Source organism: Dasypus novemcinctus, chromosome 11 (assembly GCF_030445035.2).
Source record: "Dasypus novemcinctus isolate mDasNov1 chromosome 11, mDasNov1.1.hap2, whole genome shotgun sequence".
In the NCBI taxonomy this organism is placed as follows: Eukaryota; Metazoa; Chordata; class Mammalia; order Cingulata; family Dasypodidae; genus Dasypus; species Dasypus novemcinctus.
The window spans coordinates 47,915,435-47,935,550 of NC_080683.1; the positions used below are offsets into that span (position 1 = coordinate 47,915,435).

Sequence of the window (20,116 nt, forward strand, 5' to 3'; positions counted from 1 at the left end):
TGCCTCCATGGTTTGCAATGAGAAATTGGCACTTAGTATTATTGAGGCTACCTTGTACTTGTTGCTTTTTTCTTGCAGCTTTTATAATTCTTTCTATTTTTGGCACTTAACAGTTTGATTAGGTGTGGTTTAGATCTGTTTCCGTTTCTCCTCTTTGGAGTTCATTGAGCATCTTGGATATATATATTCATGTCTTTCATTAAGTTTGTTAAGTTTTCAGCCATTATTTCTTTGGGTGTTCTCTCTGCCCCTTTCTTCTACTTCTGAGTCTCCTCAATACATATACTGGTTTGCTTGATGGTGTACCATGGTCTCCTTATACTGTGTTTACTTTTCTTCATTCTTTTCCTCCTTCTGCTCCTCAGACTGGTGATTTTAATTGTCTCATCTTCTAAGTTTACCAGTTCTTTGTTCTGTCAGCTCCAGTCTGCTGTTGAACCCCCTTAGGGAGTTTTTAATTCCTGTTGTTATGGTCTTCGGCTCTATTGGTTCCTTTTCATAATTTCCATCTTTCTTTTGATATTCTCTTTGTGCTCAACTGTTGTTTTCCTGATTTCCTTTAGTTCTTTGAACACATTTTACTTTAGCTCCTTGAGCATAGTTAGGACCATTTTTAAAAGTCTCTGTCCTGGAATGTCCCAGATCTGGGCTTCCTCATTTATGGTTTCTAATGCTTTAATCTTCTTAGCCTGGACTCTCACTTTCTGTTTATTTGTATGTTTTGTCATTTTTTGTTGAAACTTGGACATTTTGATGTTTTGATATGTTATCAGTGGAATTTAGACTCTGAGGTGTCTGTTCCTTAAGCATGTATCCAGGTAGGTTCTTGAATGCCAGGAGCTAAGAAAAACTATATATGCAAGAAGGAAAAAAAGAAAAACCTATCTCAGTTTTTGCATATTGACTTGTGTAAATGTTCTCCTTCAGTGTTTATCCATACTATGAGTTAAAAAATAACTCCACACCAAAGGTTTTGGGTCCAGCTGATCTTTCCTTTGCCTATGTCTTGTCTTGGGCATATGCCTGTGGCTCTGGAAATTCCCCCAGTCTTTCTCTCTTCCTTACAAAACTATTTCCCCAAGGTTCTAGGCCCTGTACGTCCTCCAGGAAGCCATCTCTTGCCCCAGACATCATCTTGACTATTCTCCCACAACATTCTATAGGAGAGTTTTGTTATTGCCTTCTACACATAGAGCAAATTCTGGGGCAGCACTTCCCTCAGGGTACCACCAGACAGGTTGGGCCAGACATACAAGCTCCAATATGTGCAGATTTGGTATATATTTTAGATGCTATTCTTCATTTTTTAAAAAATGTCAAACTAGGCTGCTGCTCATTCAGAAAATGTGTCCCTACTCTTAAGAAACCTGCTATATTTGCTATAATCTAGATTATTAGACTTAAAACCTTATATCTGTGTCAGACTTTAGGGTGGAAAGAAAACCTTTCTTTAGCTTAAATATGTTATTTTATCATAGTTTTCAGGGAAGATATTTGATAACATTAAATAAAAAAGAGATTAGTACACACGCCAAAAAAATGGGTTGCCCTTCTGCCAAGGTACATAGAGTCATTGGTAATAAGATCGGTCATCTTGATATTCTCAGAATGTAGTCCAACTTGAAATACTAATATTTTTATGACTAAGTGATATATTTTACAGTCAAAATTATTAATGGTTTTGAAATTATATATCAGTTTGGAATTATTTCCACTATAACCTACTTTCTTCATCCTTCCTTTCCTCATTGATAAGATTAAAAAACTGATTACATTTTGGAAATTGGTTATTTTTTTTTAATTCTAGGTCTCAGTCACCATCATGTGTATCATAACACATACGTGTAAAAGATGTGATTTAGTTAATAGGAGCTAGTGTCTACTAGTAAAATATTGTTTCTAAAGCATCCAGACCAATCTGAATTAATTTGTATTTAAAGGAATAATTCTGAGTAGATATACTTAACAAGAATAGGGACAGTAACCAAAATGAGTTAGGATGGTCTGCATATGTTTGCCTTTTATTCTATGTAAGAATAAACATTTCCTATTCCTACTGCAGTGTGATTGTTACTAAAAAGATTTTAAAGTTGAAAGACAAGTCATTTAGAGGTTTTCTATTTTTTTTCTTCACAAACATTGAGTGATTTAATATTACATATCAGGCATAGATGAGGTACAGAGCATTCTAAGTGCAACAAAGTCCCTGTCCTTGGAGCTTGTTTCATTAGTGTGGAGGACAGAAAGACAAATAAACAAATAATTACATGGTAAGTGCAGTAGCAGAGATTACAAAGAATGTACAGTAGTATTACAGAGAAGGAAGCATGGGAGAATTCATAAATTATTAAGGGAGCTTTTGCACATACAGCTAGTAGAGGGCATTCCATTCAGTAGGAACCATATCAATGGCATCAAGAAAGCCTTCATCTCTGATGGTTGCTATCAAGCGGTTGATTTAAATTAATGTAATATTGGCTCAACTGTCAGACCTTAGGTAAGAGTAATTCACACAGTTTGTAATTCATACATCCAGTCTGTTCTTTTGGGGGTAAGTGATAAAACTTGGCTTCTAAGTTAATCATACCTTCCCTTTTGAGTAATTTGTAGTTCTTTAGTAAGATAAGGGAATAAGTGTACCACATCTCTTTATCTAGAGAAATAGGGAGGTGTAAAGGTTGTTAAAATCTGAGATCAGATTAGCCTTTGTTTGGGTGATAATCTTGTCTGTTTCCTTCATGCTATTCCAAATGTTAATTTAACTCATATTTAAAAGATAAATTGTTTAAATATTCCTTATAATGATGAAAGTATACTATTAGTTTGGAAAAGTGAAATGCAGAAATTTAAAAATCTGTATCATATTATTCCATCTCAGCCCCTAATTTTATTCAGAACTGCTAAAACAGCTCCTTTTACTGGTTTGTTTTACCTTTCTTTTGCATGTTTTTTGTTTGTGCTTTTCATAAAGGATAAGGGAAAAGACTGTCAGGACTATAGGAGAAGATGATGGTCTACATATATAATCTGTAAGTGGGTGGGAAAAGGGCCCTCCTGGAATAAGCAAGAATAAATTATTAATGAAAAACACCATTTGGAAAGAATTTTTAATGTCCTAAATAATAAAGTTTTGGATACCAGAATCAGCTTCCCTCCCTTGCTCCCTATTTCTCTTTCCCTCTATTTCCTTCTCTCTTCCTTCATTTCTTCTCTTTTTCCTTTCTCTCTCACTCTTTCATTTAGTTTCAAGGGCACTAACTCAAGGTAATTTTCATTTTCCATTTTGTAGAAATAGTACATCAAGAATGTAAGCTGACATTTTTACAAAGTCACTTTAATAATAATGTTTCCCCCCCTCCCATTTTTAAAAAAGCTTTTTTAAGTTTAACATGTAAGGTCCTCTAGAGTAGAACTGAGTAATAAATGTTGAGGATAAAGTATAAAGTATAGTGGCTTATAGCTCTGTATTGTATCATCTTAAATCTACTTTTCTCAAGGATAAGAAAAATGAGCATGGATATATATATTTTTTTCTTTTTTTTCTTTTTAACTGCCTTGGTTTATTGGGAAGAAATGTATCTGTTTCTTTGACCCCTAATCTGTCTTCTTCATCTTCTATTTCCTTTATACAGGTGAGTTTAAAAAACAGGAGTGTTCTAAACTCTTACCACTCCTTGGGAACAGCAATATAGAGTTTTGGAAATGGTTAATTAGGCATTAATACCTAACTCTTGGCTTTTATTTTACTTTATGTGGAAATATAGCTATATAAGAAATGAATACAGAGGGTAAGCTAAAGGCTGTTATTTAAACTTTTATATTTGTTTCATTTTAATAGGGGTGTGATAATATTCCCTCAGTTTTCTGTCATTTGTACAACATTGATTTATTTGATACAAATTATTTCCATTTTTTAATAGCAAAGTAAAATTTCAAATATGGTATTAATGTAAGTTTATAGTGATTATTTTCTTTATTATTGAAGTTTGTATTTTTTTAAAATGTATTTCTTTGGAATATTCTTTGTGTGAAGAGAAATGACCATTTTTCTTTTTTCCTAATTTGCTAGGATTGAATTGATGTTTTGCTTTTATATGCTTCATGATAGGAATATAAGGGTGAGGACTCAGATACTTTGTAAACTAAGTCTTGCCTGCAGTTAATTCTGAATATTTAGTTCCTTTTAATAGAGGACTAATTCTAGTATGTAAATCTTGCTTTATAGTGAATTGAGCATTTATATAGTTTTACTCTTGAGTAATTGATGTTATAGTTTTTCAAGTCTTCATGAAATATGGAGAAGGTTGGAACTTTTCTAAATTGGGCTTTGATAAGAGGCCGTAATTTCAACCCCTTTGTTTGTTTCCCAAACCATATATTTAATATAAGATTTTTGTGCAAATGTTTCAGCCTGGAAAGTATTTTTTCTTACTTGGATTCAAGTAATCATACCTAATAATAGGATCAGAACCTCTAAAAATTTGATAATTTGTCCCTTGAAGACTAACTGTTCTAAAAGAATATATATCCTCAAATGTTGGATTGTTAAATAAAATCCTATGAAGAGTTGTTAATATTTTTGTACATCCCTCTTTCTTAACAGGAAGGTTTTTAAACATAATTTCGTTTGACAAAAATTGATAAACAATTACATTATCTGACTAGGGTCAAAACATAACATATAGTATCTATTTAATGTATTTGATGTGTTTAAAACAAATGGATCACATTATAGTTTTGCCTTATTGACTGCAGTTACTAAAACTATAATGATGTATCAACATGAGGTCTTGCCTCTTACATTTTTTTTCTTTTTCATGTTTTAAGCAGTCTGGACCGAAAGGAAAGGTAAGCTTAAATTGATGAAATTAGAGCATGGATATAGCAGTAAGATATCAGATTCTTAATATTTCTGTGCTTTGAAAAATATCCACTGAATTAGAGTTCATCATTAAAGCTAATATTTTAATAAAAATAACATTAGTAGCACAACATGACTTTCACTTATCTGGTAGTATTTCGGCATAATTCTCAATATGCATTTTTCCATTAATAGTTATATATTTATGCACATGTGATTACTTTCCATTAAAAGAATATTTCAGTGCCTTAGTAGTTAAATAAGTTGCTCTCTGTTTTATCATCAAAATCTTACTATATTTCAGTAATGATAATATTTTTGTTTTTACATTTCAATAGAGTAAGGAGAAAAATGAAATCAGAACTTCTTAAACTTGGTGTTGGGCCTTTTAAACATGACATTTACCCTTAATCTGATGCAAAAATTTATAACAGAATTTCATGATCAACCTTCTGTCTCGTGAAATGATTGTAATTGTTCTAAAACAAGTTCTCCCAAGGATAGTTTCCCTAAAGCTAATAATTTTGTGTGCATATGCATATGTACTTTTTTCTAGCTTTTATCAGATTCTCACGTCTTTTGTGAGACCTCCTCAATAAAAGAAGGCAAATGGATTAAGAGTCCTGTGTTAAAGTAATACTTTCATGTTACTGATGCATGTCAAAAAAGAAATATTCTAAAATTTTAACTCTATAATTTTGCTTGAAGGTGTGGAGGAGGTAAAGCGGACAGCTTGTAGTATTTTATAAAATGCATTTATATTCCATCTTCATGAACACTAAGTCTGATCTACAAATTTAAAGATGATCCTTCCAGCAAATGATTTGGGCACATTGTATAATTCTGAAATATTTTACAAGTCTTACATGCTTTAAATTAATGGGTTGTGCAGATATTTTGCTACCTATTTCCTGGAGAGAAAAAAAGTATTTTCCCATTGGGTCAACTTTTGTCTTTTAGTAAATTATTATTTCTTAGGTCAGATATAGATGAGTCATTTTATATCTTTCTAATTTTTAACTCATAAATGATTTCCTTTTTTTTTTTTTTTTTTTTTTGAGGTACCGGGGATTGAACCCGGGACCTCATATGGGAAGCTGGTGAGCTACAACAGTTCCCCTATTCCTTTTTTTCAGTAAGGATATCCCTTAGATGCTTTTAATAAAACTGTTATAAAATATATATTATATAATTTTTTATGCAGTCACATATGAAATACTATTTTATCTAAACATTCTTCCTTTCTATCTTATTATATATTAATATATCAGAATAATATTAAAAAAGATCTTAGATTACTCACTTTTTCACAATCACCTTGAAGGTTTTCTGCTGATTTTTTTCCCACTGTTTTGGCTCCTTATGCATATTTCTTTAGTGGAAATTTATTCATTGATATATTGAGCAAATATTTAAATGCCTATATGTGCCAGGCACTCTTCTAGTAGCAGAGAGAAATCCCTACCCTCTTGTAGCTTAGATTCTTGTTGGAATAAACTGTGATAGGAGTCAAAATATCTAGAATTGAGTAACCAGTATAACCAAACACTAGGCACATTACTGAATGTAAAATGGGAATATTATTTGCCCAGTTTTGAAGAAGATTTGTCAGGAACAAATGAACATATTTACAGCTGACATATACACTGTAATATATTTGAAATTGTGATTAATAATGATAGATATTGAAATTCTTTTAGTCTTTTGTACTATTATCTCCAGAGATTAAAGTCCTAAAAATGACTGAAATATATATGAGGCAGTAATTGTTTATAGAAGACCTTACCGTGAATATACCTGAATGTTTCATTTGGCAACTTAGCAACTGTTAACCTGAATTTAGCCAATAAATTGTTTGGATTCATACCTTAAATTATTTTATGTTTACATTTTTCAGAAATAAATTGAGAAGGACTTTGGTATTGTCAGTAGATGTTTCTTTGTAAATTTGTTTCCTGAGTCTTCCCCAACCCGCCCCCCCCCAAATAGTAAACCACATCTTTTTTTCTTTCTCTGAAGATTTTTGGAAGATTTTTTATCTTTCCCTCCTGAGGGATTGTAAATCTCAGAACTCAATGATTTATTCATTGAAATTTTTTTTTTAGTAGGTATCAGGGTTTGAACCCAGGATGTCATACATACAAAGCAGGTGCTCAACCACTGAGCTACACCTGCTCCCCCGGAAAATGTATTATATAATAAAAGGTAGTTGTGGCAGGTTAATCATTTCCAGATTTTTGTCTCTTATGTGTACTGGGCACACTGAGAGCTCTGTTTTCAGTTTAAAATCCAACTAGAATAAATACAGAAAATAATATTAAAATCCAGGCCATGTAAACCTAAAAAATACCATGACACCTGGAATGATTTGAATTCCTTTCTAACTCATGTACAGAATAGGTTGTGAATATAGTGTGTGTGCTCATACCAGCAGTGTAAAAAATTTTATCTGGTATTAGTAGTGTTCATTTTTTTGAACAAAATACCAAAGTTCACAGTAGCAGCTAAAATTAAATTGCTAATAATAAAATTAATAATGTGGATGAAGAATCGGTTGACCCATTATGAAAATATGAATCTCAGAGTTGAGTGAAAAAATTTGAAATAAGAATTCAATAAATAATCATTATTTTTATTGTAAAATTTGTGCACAGTGTAGAAGATCTTTGAAACAACAAAAAGGTACAAAGGAGAAAAGTACACAATAAAAGAAAATAAATGAAATATTAAAAATATTTACTTGAAGGATGTGTTTGAAAAGACTAAGTAAAGGGCGGTGGACTTGGCCCAGTGGTTAGGGCATCCGTCTACCACATGGGAGGTCTGTGGTTCAAACCCCGGGCCTCCTTGACCTGTGTGGAGCTGGCCCATGCACAGTGCTGATGCGCGCAAGGAGTGCCCTGCCACGCAGGGGTGTCCCCCGTGTAGGGGAGCCCCATGAGCAAGGAGTGCGCCCCGTAAGGAGAGCCGCCCAGCGTAAAAGAAAGTACAGCCTGCCTGAGAACAACAAGCTGACACAACAAGATGACACAACAGAAAGAAACACAGATTTCCGTGCCACTGACAACAACACAAGCGGAGAAAGAAGACGACACAGAGAACAGACAACTGGGGTGGGAATGGGGAAGGTAAGAAATAAATAAATCTTAAAAAAAAAAAGAAAAGACTAAGTATAGAGGTTTTATAATTAAATGCTCTCAGAATAGAAGGTTACATTGTTTAGATTTTGATACATTCCTTTCTAATCTTTTTTTAAAATATATTTAATACAGGTAAAGTCATATGAAAATATAGCTGTGTATTTCTGAAATTTGACCTAACAGTATATCAGTATGTCATGAGCATTTTACCATGTTATTATGCTGCCTTCTAAAAAAATTTTATTGGCTGCATAATAGCTTGTCCTGCAGATATACTGTCATTTATACCATTAGCCTATTTCTGGTTGTTTTCAATTTAGTACTTTGACAAACAACTTTGTATATATATTTCTAACTGTATCTCATAGGATAAATCTCTCGAAAGGGATTCTTTGGGTTAGGTTACAAATTTGGAATGATGGATTTGAACTATGATGGATTTGAGCTATAAAATGAATACATTTGGTATATTTTGTAGAAGTTTATATCTTTTGAGATCAGTTAGAGCAATGGAAAAATTATTAAAAAGAGTTATCACAAAAACAAAGCAAAAAAAGAGCATCCAGATCCTGTTAAGTCTCCAATAAAAGGAATTTGGAGAATTGACTTCTTGAAGAAATGGCTTATTCTAGGTCTGGGGCAGATGAGCATGATGTATCTTGTAATGCTAGAAAGCAAACCAGGTACTTTAAAAAAAAAATCCAAATTGGTGGCATCATGTAAAAGGGGCATGGAGCCAACCTGACAGATCTTCCAAAGTTCAAAGTGGAACAATTGGATCATAACGCAGTCTATAATAAATATCCATAAGTGCATAGTGATAAAGCAAGTGACTGAATAAATAAGTTATTTATTGAACTATTCTAGCAAACTTGAAATAAACACCATTTTTATATAATTTTGGATCCATTTGATACAGTTTTATAAGATACACAAATTGGGGGAGACGGAATAACTCTTTCAGAAGAGTTTCTAATAATATGGGTAGATAATTTCATTCTTTGGGTAGTGAAGCTTAGTTATCCCTACTCCTTTATCAATGGCCTGGACTAGGGATTTACTTCCAAAGAATAGACTATGGAAAGGGGAAAACACTTAATTTCAAAGTAGAGAAGCCTGGCAAACTGCCTTCATTATGTGATCAAGGTTAACATTACTAGTGATAAGACATGTTCTAGACTCCTGATATGAAGTAATATTCTCTGTACTGTTATTCCCCCCAAACAAACTTTGTCTAATCATGAGAAAAATATCAGGCTGACCCAGATCTCTAGAGGGATGTTCTATAAAATTCTTGACCAGTTCTCCTTAAAAGTGTCAAGGTCATAGAAAACTAGTAAAGACTAAGAAACACAGACCAGAGGAGATTGTGAAGACTAATTGCAGTATATATTGGATTAGACCCTGGAACAAAAAAAAAAAAGGACATTAGTGGGATGACTGGTGAAACCCAAATGAAGTCTGGAGTTAAGTTAATTAACAGTATTGTTTGTTTTAGTTTTACTATATATAAATGTAATGTAAGGTATATTAATATTAGGAGAAACTGGGTAGAGGATATAAGGGAACTCAGTTATCTTTGCAACTTTTCTGCTAATCTAAAATTATTCTAAAATGATGTTTACTTTAAAAAAAAAATTTCACAGCCAAGGCAAATCTAACCTATAAAGAGCAGAGCATTTTTGATGCTATTTAAACAATTCTAGACTGACAAAATCTCCAGTTCACTTCATGCAACTTCTAAAATTACCAAAATAGGATCCAGCATTGTATGAAAAGTGGGGTTTATTTCAAGACTGCTGGAATAGTTCCAAAATTTGTCACTTTAATCCTAGCTTGTCATTTCTGTATTTATTTAAATGTTAAAGTTTTTGAGAACTAAGGCTCTTAATAGGATTAGCATTTATTTTTATAAATAAGTGCAAAAGACAATAAGGTTTTCCCTGAACAGTAATTAGTAGGATTTTTAAATAATAAGACTAGTCAGATATTAAGAAAGATTTGATTGAACTAATATTTGAATAAGTAGAACTTGAATAGGGTGTCCTTGGAGTCAGGATCTGGGCTCCAGTCTTGAATCTGGTACTTGGTAAAGCAATTCTCTCCAGTGAGCCAAATCATTTCTGGTCCTTAGCAAAGTGGCTGTGGCAGTTTGATATTATTGATGAATTCCAAAAAGGAATATTGGATTATGTTTGTAACTTGATCATTTCCTCTGGGCATATTAGAGTATATAGGATTCAGAGGTTTGCTTGATTAAGTAATCATGTAAACCTCTTGTGCCAATAGAGCACCAAAGATAAAAGGCATAGCAAAGGACAGAGTTGGGGGTTCTTAATGTTGGAGTTTGATGCTGAAGTTAGAGCCCCAGGGAGAGAGACAGAGCCATTCACCTGATAGTCTACAGCTGGCCTTGTGGAGAGAGGCAAAGCCTAGAGAGCCTCATAGTCTACAGCTGACCTTGTGGAGGAAACAGGAGCTGAACCCAGAGAAACCTAGGAAGCCTGAACCCTCACAGACATCGGCAGCCATCTTGCTCCAAAATGTGGAAATAGACTTTGGTGAGGGAAGTAACTTATGCTTGATGGCCTGGCATTTGTAAGCACCTACCCCAAATAAATAACCTTTATAAAAACCAGCCAATTTCTGGTATTTTACCAGCACCCCTTTGACTATTACAGTGGCTGTGGCATTCAAATAAGGCGAAGAATACAAAAAAGTTGTAATTTTGTGTCTGATATAAATAGGCATCAAGCAACTTATTTATTTAAACAAAGTAATACATTGATGCCTGATAGTGAAAATCTCTTAAATGTCAAAATAAGTGTTCAGGAACCTAGCCTATATATATATGTATCTTTAATGGAGTCTAGGAGTTTATTTTTTAAAAAATAAATGGGAAATCCTATCAGCAGATAAATCAGAAGAAATTCTAGAAATAGTAATGTGGTGGTCTATATGGTGCTGGTGAAAAAAGAAGAGAAATGTAATGACAAATTAGATAACTGGCAATCTAATTCATTTTTGGCTAGAAATTTTTCAATAAAATAAGCCCAGGACACTTTAACTTTAAGATATTTTATATATATTTTTTTTCCTGAAACGTGATAAATGTTCATGGTTAAAAAAAAATTCACAACTTAGTGAAGTGGTCAAATTTAGTGACTTGCTTCTCTATAATTCCAGAGCAGCACTCATGCCATAACACATGTGAAACCATCTAACATTAGTTTTTTAAGGTTTTTCCATTTTTAATTAATTTATATTTCTCTGCTTGTTCTAGAAGTTGGAAGCTTTATTAATTGGAGTGTTTTGGAAAGAATGATGATCTTTTCCACATATAAGAATTGTAGGGTTTCTATTAGTCATCTTTCAAAGTGTAGTGATATATTGGCTTTTCTTTTTTTTAAATTAGGTACTGGGGATAGCACCTAGTACCTCATATATGTGAAGCAGGCCCTCAACAACCGAGCTGCACTCACTCCCTGTGATAACAGTACTTTTAAAAGGTTTTAATCACATTACTTTCTTGCTTATTATTCCTATCCTATTTTTGTTGACTGGGATATTATTCTTATCCATTTTGTTTATCCCACAAAACAGTCCTATTAATAAATAGCCAGCTTTGGTTAGTTGATTATGTGAAACAGAAGATGCTTGTTACCTTGCTTGTGTTTTCCAGAACATTGATGGCTTAAAAGCTACAAAATGAGCAAAGAAGTGAGCTCTTAATAGTTTTATGTATTTAAAGTATTTAGTGTGTGACCTGCACTGAAATAGAACTATCAGTATAGCTAGTTTAAAGATTTAGATTTAATGATATCCATTGGTCAGATATATTGCTGGGGAAAAGTATTTCATAGGGTTAGGTTGCAAATTACATGTTTTTAAACTTTAAAATTGTATATTGGTACCCTTTTTAGCTATTCATAAATATTGTGCTATAGCATTTGTTCACCAGTAATTAACAGTTGAATCTTGTTTTAGTTGTGAGCTGCTACCTGGATATGGTATTAGGGTCATTCCTATTTTAAAATAAAGTACAGTGATGGTGGCAGACTTGGCCACCGTCTACCACATGGGGGGGTCCGCGGTTCAAACCCGGAGCCTTCTTGACCCGTGTGGAGCTGGCCCATGCGCAGTGCTGATGCGCACAAGGAGTGCCGTGCCATGCAGAGGTATCCCCCGCATAGGGGAGCCCCACGCACAAGAGTGTGCCCCGTAAGGAGAGCCGCCCAGCACAAAAGGAAGTGCAGCCTGCCCAGGAATGGTGCCGCACACACGGAGAGCTGACACAACAAGATGACGCAACAAAAAGAAACCCAGATTCCCATACTGCTGACAACAGAAGCGGACAAAGAAGACACAGCAAATAGACACAGAACAGACAACCAGGTTGGGGGGGGGGAGGGGAGAGAAATAAATAAATCTTTTAAAAAATAAAATAAAGTACAGTTGATATTTTAAGAGTATAAAAGATTGTTAATTCTGGAATATTCTTTACTAAAAGTTGAAAGTCCTTTAAAATATTAAATGTTGTAAATAAAGTTCATGGAAATAGTATAAAACAACAAAAATTGCCATTGGTTCATTTCTACTTAATTTTTGCAAAATATTTAATATTTCACTTTAAGATAATTTTAATTCAGTAAACATATATGTAGAAAATAGGCGGTTGGTATGAATCTCCTAATTCCAGTGATGTGTAAATTAGAACCTAAAATTATCTCTTTACAAGCATTTGTAAATGGTATGTAAGAAAATAGAAAAGTTCTTTTAAATGTATGGTGAGTTTAAAAAGAAGAAATGGGTGAAAGGAAGAAAAGTCACCAGTTACCAGATATAATAAACTGAAAATGGTAGGTGAGCACATGAACAGTGCAGTAATGATAGCTGTAGGCTCTCTGGGTCATTGGAAGGGTGTCAGTCCCAGGAGCACTGCTTGAGGCCAGGCGATAGGACTTTTTCTAAACCTTGTACACGAAACACCAATCCTCAGGTTAAAAAAATCCACCTACTTGCATGGGAAAAGGACAGATGACAAGGGAGCTTCTCTGCCTGCTTGGTTTGAGGTGGAAAAGAAATACCCACTGAGAAAGTATTTGAACTTCAGATGAGTTTGGAGTTTGAAATTTTACTACTTATATAATGATGAAATCCTCAAGCCCAGAAATTAATATAAAATTTTATTTTAGCTGACCTAATATAATTTTTTAAAGAACAAATTTTTAAAGATAGTTTATGTTGGCAAATTCTTTTAATTCTCTTACCAAACTGCTACTTTCATCCTGACATTCTTTTTTGAAGTATGCTTTTATTTCTGCATTTTATTCATTTATAGTAAGTTTTGTTATAAAAACAAAAATTAATGTGTTGTTTCTATAGGGAAATATTTAGGAAATATTAATATAAAGTCAAGAAATATAGGCAAATATATTTAACAGTTTATTAATATTACATTACAATACATGGTAGCATCATAAATAATATATATGTTCAGTGTTTTGTACCTTATTAGCAATGCATGGTTCATTGTACTGAGTAAAATTGCAAAGAACAGATTGTATTAATGCAGCTATTTGATCAATTCCTGCACATTCATCTATGATTCATGGTCTCAGATGGTTTATGTCACTTATTTTTACTGAATAAATATGTGCATTTATCTTACTCCAGAGGAAGTAATCAAGCAGACTCAATCTGTAAAAAGAAATAGATCTGTATTTCTAGATTTTCTGGTCATGCTGTAACTGTCATTCATCATTTTCCTTTGTTGATAATCATTATTATCATTCCAAGATATCTACTCTTTTTGCCAAATACTATTTTAAAAATATAAGGCCCTCAGAGTTATTGGAGTTTACCATAATAGTATGATCATATTTTGTTTCACATTCTTTATTACTTCTATGTTGTATTTTACCTCTATGTCTATTCTAAAATATAGAGTTATAAAAAAGGGATTAAAATAAATTATTTGACTTAAAGGTAAGAATATTGTATACCCTATTTGGAATATAAAAGCATACATTTTATTTTAAACCTAATAACGTGTTATTAGGAGCTGAAAATTTGCCTTGTTTTTTATATCACAATTTCTTCTATTGCATCTAAGATAAATTCTCATCTTCACAACTCATCCACAGATTTTTAAATTGTGGCAGAGTAGACACTGACCAGTTGTACCCACTCTTGGTTGTTTAGTAATGATGAACTTATCACTGCTTATCAATATTGTTCTACTTTGTCAGAATTCAGATGCTGACTTTGCCAGTTAAAAATTGTGTCCATGGGAAAGTTAGTTTATATTTTTATTCCTCGATTTCCTCATCTCTAAAATGCTAACGAATAGTGCATGCTTCATAAGATTATTGTGAGGATTATATGAATTGATACAAAGAATTTGGAATAGTACCTGGCACATGGCACTAAATAATTGCTAACTGCTCTCTTATAAGCACACAGCTGTCTCTACTTCTCAGTATTTTCTTCTTGGATCATTTTTCCTTTTCGTTTTCTATTTTTACTGCTTAGACTTCACAATGTAAGACTATGATATTCCTACAAGGAAATTAATTCCTTTAGGATTTTGATTAATCTTTACATTACTTTGGTGAATAATGATCACTGGCATGAATAGATTTCTAAATTATAAAAATACCCCTTCTTTCCCCCCAAATTCCTTCCTCAGTAAAATGGGAATATTTTAGAAGATTTTACTTGAGATAGGAAAGAATCTGAATATTGTAGCTCTCTGGTCTGTTTTGCCATTCTTTAATTAAAGCTTTTATCCCACACTTAGCTATATGTTTTTGTTTTCATGCAAATTGGGCTTATATAGTATTTAGGACCCTTAGTTACTAAGGATTATGTTTTAAATCCTGAAACTATTTTATGTGAAATCTTGACAGTAAAGTAAGTTAACTTATTTAAACAAGTGTACTAATATCCCCTGCTTTTATGTAGTTATATTACATGACTGAAATACTTGTTCTGTGATGCTGTTTTGTACATAATGTTTTTTGGACTAATTTTGGAAATATCTTCAAGGCCAATATCCTATTCAACATTCATTCTATTATTCATTGACTTTTTAAAACAACTAAACATTTACAGCAAAATTGGCTAAACTGAGTATTATTAAGCCTGATAATTTTTAATAAAATTTGTATGACTCTGATGTATTATGAATTTTTTAATGAAACTTTTATAAAATGATTATGAAGGCAGTTCCAAAAGAAAAATACTAAAGGTTTGTTCATTTTGATAATAAATATGTAGCTTTCAGAGGTGACTTCATTGATAGAACAATAATTTGGATTCATTTATTAAATATTTATTGTTATTGAACAACCTGCTAACTGCAGGCTCTGCTAGATTGACATTCTAAATAAAATATAGTAACTTCCCTTAAGTATCTTATAATATATTAAGCTTTGGTATATTTGTGTAATACAGTTGTATAATTTTATAGTATTTTTATATGGCAGGGACTATGATTTACTTTTAATTAAGGATATTATAAGTATGATCTCAGCTTTTTCAATTTGAAAAATACATTTTCTTTTAAAATTTAACTATCAATTTCATTTCTAGGAAAGAATACCCACCTCATGTCCCCAAAATTGAAATTAACTCTGTAAGGTTAAATCGGCCCCAAGGTGTTGGTAAGTATGAGTTTTACTTTTTACACCTGTGTTGGAATTTGAAGTTGCATGAAGGGTACAAACAGAGATAAGACTCTGGCTTTAGAATATTCTTATGTTTAATTGAAATATGTAAGAAAACATTTTTTGTTAACTATGATTTGAGAATTTCTTTAGTTAACATGAAGTCATCAGAGAATGGGTATACAGTCAGGTGATTACAATTACGTATTACAGTGTATAATGTTGTATTATGTTGTCTTTTCACTTAAATGGTTTGATTCTGAAATTTAGAGTGCATTATGGTACTGAATTAAAGAGACCATACCTGATAAAATGGTGATAATAATAGGTCTTGGAACACCAAAGTGAGTGAAGATTTATATTTGCATTGAAATAATTCTTAATATATTTATTATAATTATATTAATGCAAAAATAAGAGTAAATAACATTTATGAAAAATATTTCACCATCACATTGTCAGTCTGTGTGTCTTACTTGTTCGGGCCTTTCATGTTTAAATAGCACTGGAGGGTTTTTTCCATCGAAGAAAATATTTTTAAGTTCCCAATACAAACTAAGGCGAAAAGGGCCAAGTGGAAATATAGAAACAAATAGGAAAACAATGTGGAAAGTGAAATCATTGTATACTTTCTAATCAAACATCTGTCCAGTGTTTCATTTTTCAAGTTTTTTTGAGTCTACCAGGCCAAACCCTTTGCTGCCTTCGCTGCTTTTGCTTTGCTTTTACCCTTTCCTTTCTTGTGCTTTGCTTTCAGTCTTTTTCTTTGCCTGCCTCTGGTTTTTCCATACTGGGTATTGTCCATGCTGGTCTAGAAGACTCTTTGTTTCTCTTATTATCAGTCTCCATTTTCATGTCATCTTTTTCTTCTTTCACCACACATTACACTTTCTGTTGGCAATATGTGGATACCAACACCGTAGTGATCTCTTGAGCATGTTTCATTAAAACATCTTTATCTACTTTGAGAATACTTTTAAGTCTGCTGAGCTCCTTTGGGGCATTCTTTTTTCTCTCTTCAGCACACATATTCCTTTTCCACTTACTCCTACACTTTTAGCCATGTTTTACCTGAGAAGAGGTGCATCTTCCTAGGCCTCAAACAGATCATGCTGACTGGATGTCTCCACACTTAACACCTTCTGGGCAGGCTGCCCCCTGGAGGTTCTTATTATCCATAACTGAATGATTTTAAACAGGTTTTCCATATGGCTAAGAGATTGTGTTTTAAAGCAGCCTCATATTTTTGTTGTTAACTTCTTCAGGTGAAAATCCTTTTTACATGTACTAAATATATCCCTATCTAAAGAGAACATTCCAAACTTAGTTTCTTCTTTTAATAATGTGCAGGTGTTATGAATGTGAATTATACTTTGCAATGTACAATGATAATCACCACATTTATTAAGTGTAATATTAGTGTCTACCCTCTTCAACATTATTCCATTATACCATAAATATTTATTGGACTCTCAACTGATGAGTCACATGCTTTCCATTCATTATTTAATTTTATCATAGCTGCATATCCAGGGTCCCTATAAGCTAAATTAAACTCTACCCTCATTTTGTACAGTGGACGAAACTGAGACATGGAAAGATTACATAACTTGCTCAAGGACACAGAGCCAACAAATGGCAGAATTGATATTGGATGGTGTCTTTGATGCCAAAGCTTTGCTATTTTCTTGCTGTGTCAGAAAGAACACTTTATAATCCTGAGAAAAGAACTGCACAATAAGTATCACAATTCCTGCTTTTTTATAGATGCATCTCAAAGAGGTGATTTGAACCATTCATATGATTTTAGATGCCTGTTAGCCAGCTTGTTTCAGATAATTTTTTGTTTATTCAACAACATTCATTACATAGATAATAGTCTTTTTATTGCTTTTATTTTGAAATAATTTTAGACTTACAGAAATGTTGCAAAAAATAGTACAGAAATCCTCTTTGCCCTTCACCCAGCTTCCCCTAATGTTAACATCTTAATAATCATGGTACATTTAACAAAACTAAAAAAATAGCATTAGTATAATACTCTTAAAGTAAGGACCTCATTCACATTTCACAAGTTTCTTCACTAATGTCTTTTTTCTGTCCCAGGATCCAACTGTTAGTTGTCCTACCTCTTTAGTTCCCTTGATGATTTTGAAGAGTACTGGTCAGTTATTTTATAGGATGGCTATCTCACTTTGGATTGTCTGATGTTTTCTTATGATTGGATTGACATTATGCATTTTTAGAAGACTTCCAAAGAAGTAATATTGTACCATTCTCAGTTCATCATAAAAAAGGCTTCATTATGTTGATATGTCTTTATTGCTGGTGATGTTACCTTGATCACTTGGTTATGTTAGTGACTGCTGGTTTTTCCTACTGTAACTTGCTATTTTTCCCTTGTAATGAATGAAGATCAGGGGAGAGATCCCTTGAGACTGTACAAATACCCTATTTCTCCTCTAACTTTCACCCACTAATTTTAACATCTGTCAGTGGATCTTTCCAGCAACAAGTATTACTTGGTATTTATCTAAATGATTTTCTATTTTATTTTCATATCAGAACTTTATTCTTATAAATAAATTCCTTATAAAGGAATTCTTATAAGGAAGAGCCATCCCTTCTCCTCTATATATTTATTTATATGTTCAATTATTTATATCTGTGGACTCATAGATAAGAGGTACTCTTTTAAAGGAGTATCTAGGTTCATATGTTTGCTCTTCTCACTGTTTTTAGTTCTATTGATAAATTTCTGGTAGAGGGATTGCCAGGTCATACAGCAGTTCTATATTTAGTTTCTGGAGTGTGACAGTTTGAGGTTATTTTTGTGAATCCCAAAAAGAGAAAGATTATGTTTGTAAACTTTGATTGTATTAAATTCAGTGAGGGACCTCTGATTAAGTTTACTTGATAAAATCTGTTAGGCCCTTTGATTTGATCATGTCAGTAAGGCGTGACTCAGTTGAGTCCTCGTCCCCTTGGTGGGCTGATATAAATGGACACTTTAGAAGACACAGAGGAGAGAACTTTTCATTTTTATCCTCCCATGTGACAAAAAGGAGAAGTCTCACACAGCTAAAACCCTAGGGAGAGATGGACCATTTGCCTGATAGCTTAAGCTGACCCGAGGAAAAGAGCCAAGACTGATACAGGAAGCCCAGAGGGGAAGGTTGAAAACGGGCAGAAATGACCCGCCGTGTTGCTTCAGCACATGGCACTGACTTTGGTGAGGAAGTACCTCTTAAGCTGCCTTGACTTGGACTTTCCATGGCCTTGGACTATAAGCTTTTACCCCAAATAAATACCCTTTATAAAAGCTAAGAGATTTCTGATACTTTGCATCAGCATTCCTTTGGCAGACTAATACACTGAGGAATTGCCAAACTCTTCCAGAGAAGCTGCATCGTTCTTTTTTTTTTTTTATCTTTTTTTTTTTATTGACTTTGTAATAATATTACATTAAAAATATATATGTGAGGTCCCATTCAACCCCACCCCCCCACCCCCCCTCTCCCCCCCCAACAACACTCGTTCCCATCATCATGACACATCCATTGGATTTGGTAAGTACATCTTTGGGCACCTCTGCACCTCATAGACAATGGTCCACATCATGGCCCATACTCTCCTCCATTCCATCCAGTGGGCCCTGTGAGGATCCACGATGTCCGGTGATCACCCCCGAGGCGCCATCCAGGGCAGCTCCACGTCCCAAATACGCCCCCACCTCTCATCTCTTCCTGCCCTTCCCCATACCCATCGTCCACCATGTCCACTTTTCCCAATCCAATGCCACCTCTTCTATGTGGACATTGGATTGGTTGTGTCCATTGCACCTCTATGTCGGGAGGAGGCTCAGATTCCACATGGATGCTGGCTGCCATCGTTCTTTATTTCTACCATCAGTGAAGGAGTGCCCCTATTTTTCCACATCCTCTCCAGCATTTATTTATTTATTTTTTTAAATAATGGCCATTCTGTGAGGTATGAGATAGTAACCCATTGTAGTTTTTTGTTTTGTTTTGTTTTCTAAAGATTTATTTTATTTATTTATCTTCCTTCCCCCTCCCCCGCCCCCATTTGCTGGGTGTTCTTTTTGTCTGCTTCTGTTGTTGTCAGTGGCACAGGAATCTGCGTTTCTTTTGTTGTTGTTATTGTTGTTGCGTCATCTTGCTGCATCAACTCTCTGTGTGTGCGGCACCATTCCTGGACAGGCTGCACTTTCTTTTGCACTGGGCAGCTCTCCTTACGGGGCGCACTCCTTGCGCTTGTGGCTCCCCTACACCCCTGCGTGGCATGGCACTCCTTGTGCGCATCAGCAGTGTGCGTGGGCCAGCTCCACACGGGTCAAGGAGGCCCGGGGTTTGAACCACAGACCTCCCATGTGGTAGACGGACACCCTAACCAAGTCTGCTTCCCCCATTGTAGTTTTGATTTGC

At 33.8% G+C, this 20,116-nt stretch overlaps 1 protein-coding gene across 25 annotated transcripts in view; it reads left to right on the forward strand.

Annotated features, from left to right (window-relative positions):
- Positions 1-20,116, forward strand: part of SENP6 (SUMO specific peptidase 6) — a 146,870-nt gene that overhangs the window by 62,900 nt on the left and 63,854 nt on the right. For 11 of the 25 annotated variants that reach the window (XM_012527449.4, XM_012527450.4, XM_071218568.1 and 8 more), the window contains one exon: positions 15,598-15,668. In XM_012527449.4, coding sequence (XP_012382903.1) covers positions 15,598-15,668 — 71 coding nt within the window. Of the gene's footprint in view, positions 1-4,827; positions 4,849-15,597; positions 15,669-20,116 lie in introns of all 25 variants that reach the window. The other 14 variants (XM_058307061.2, XM_004464255.4, XM_012527447.4 and 11 more) reach the window with 2 other exon arrangements.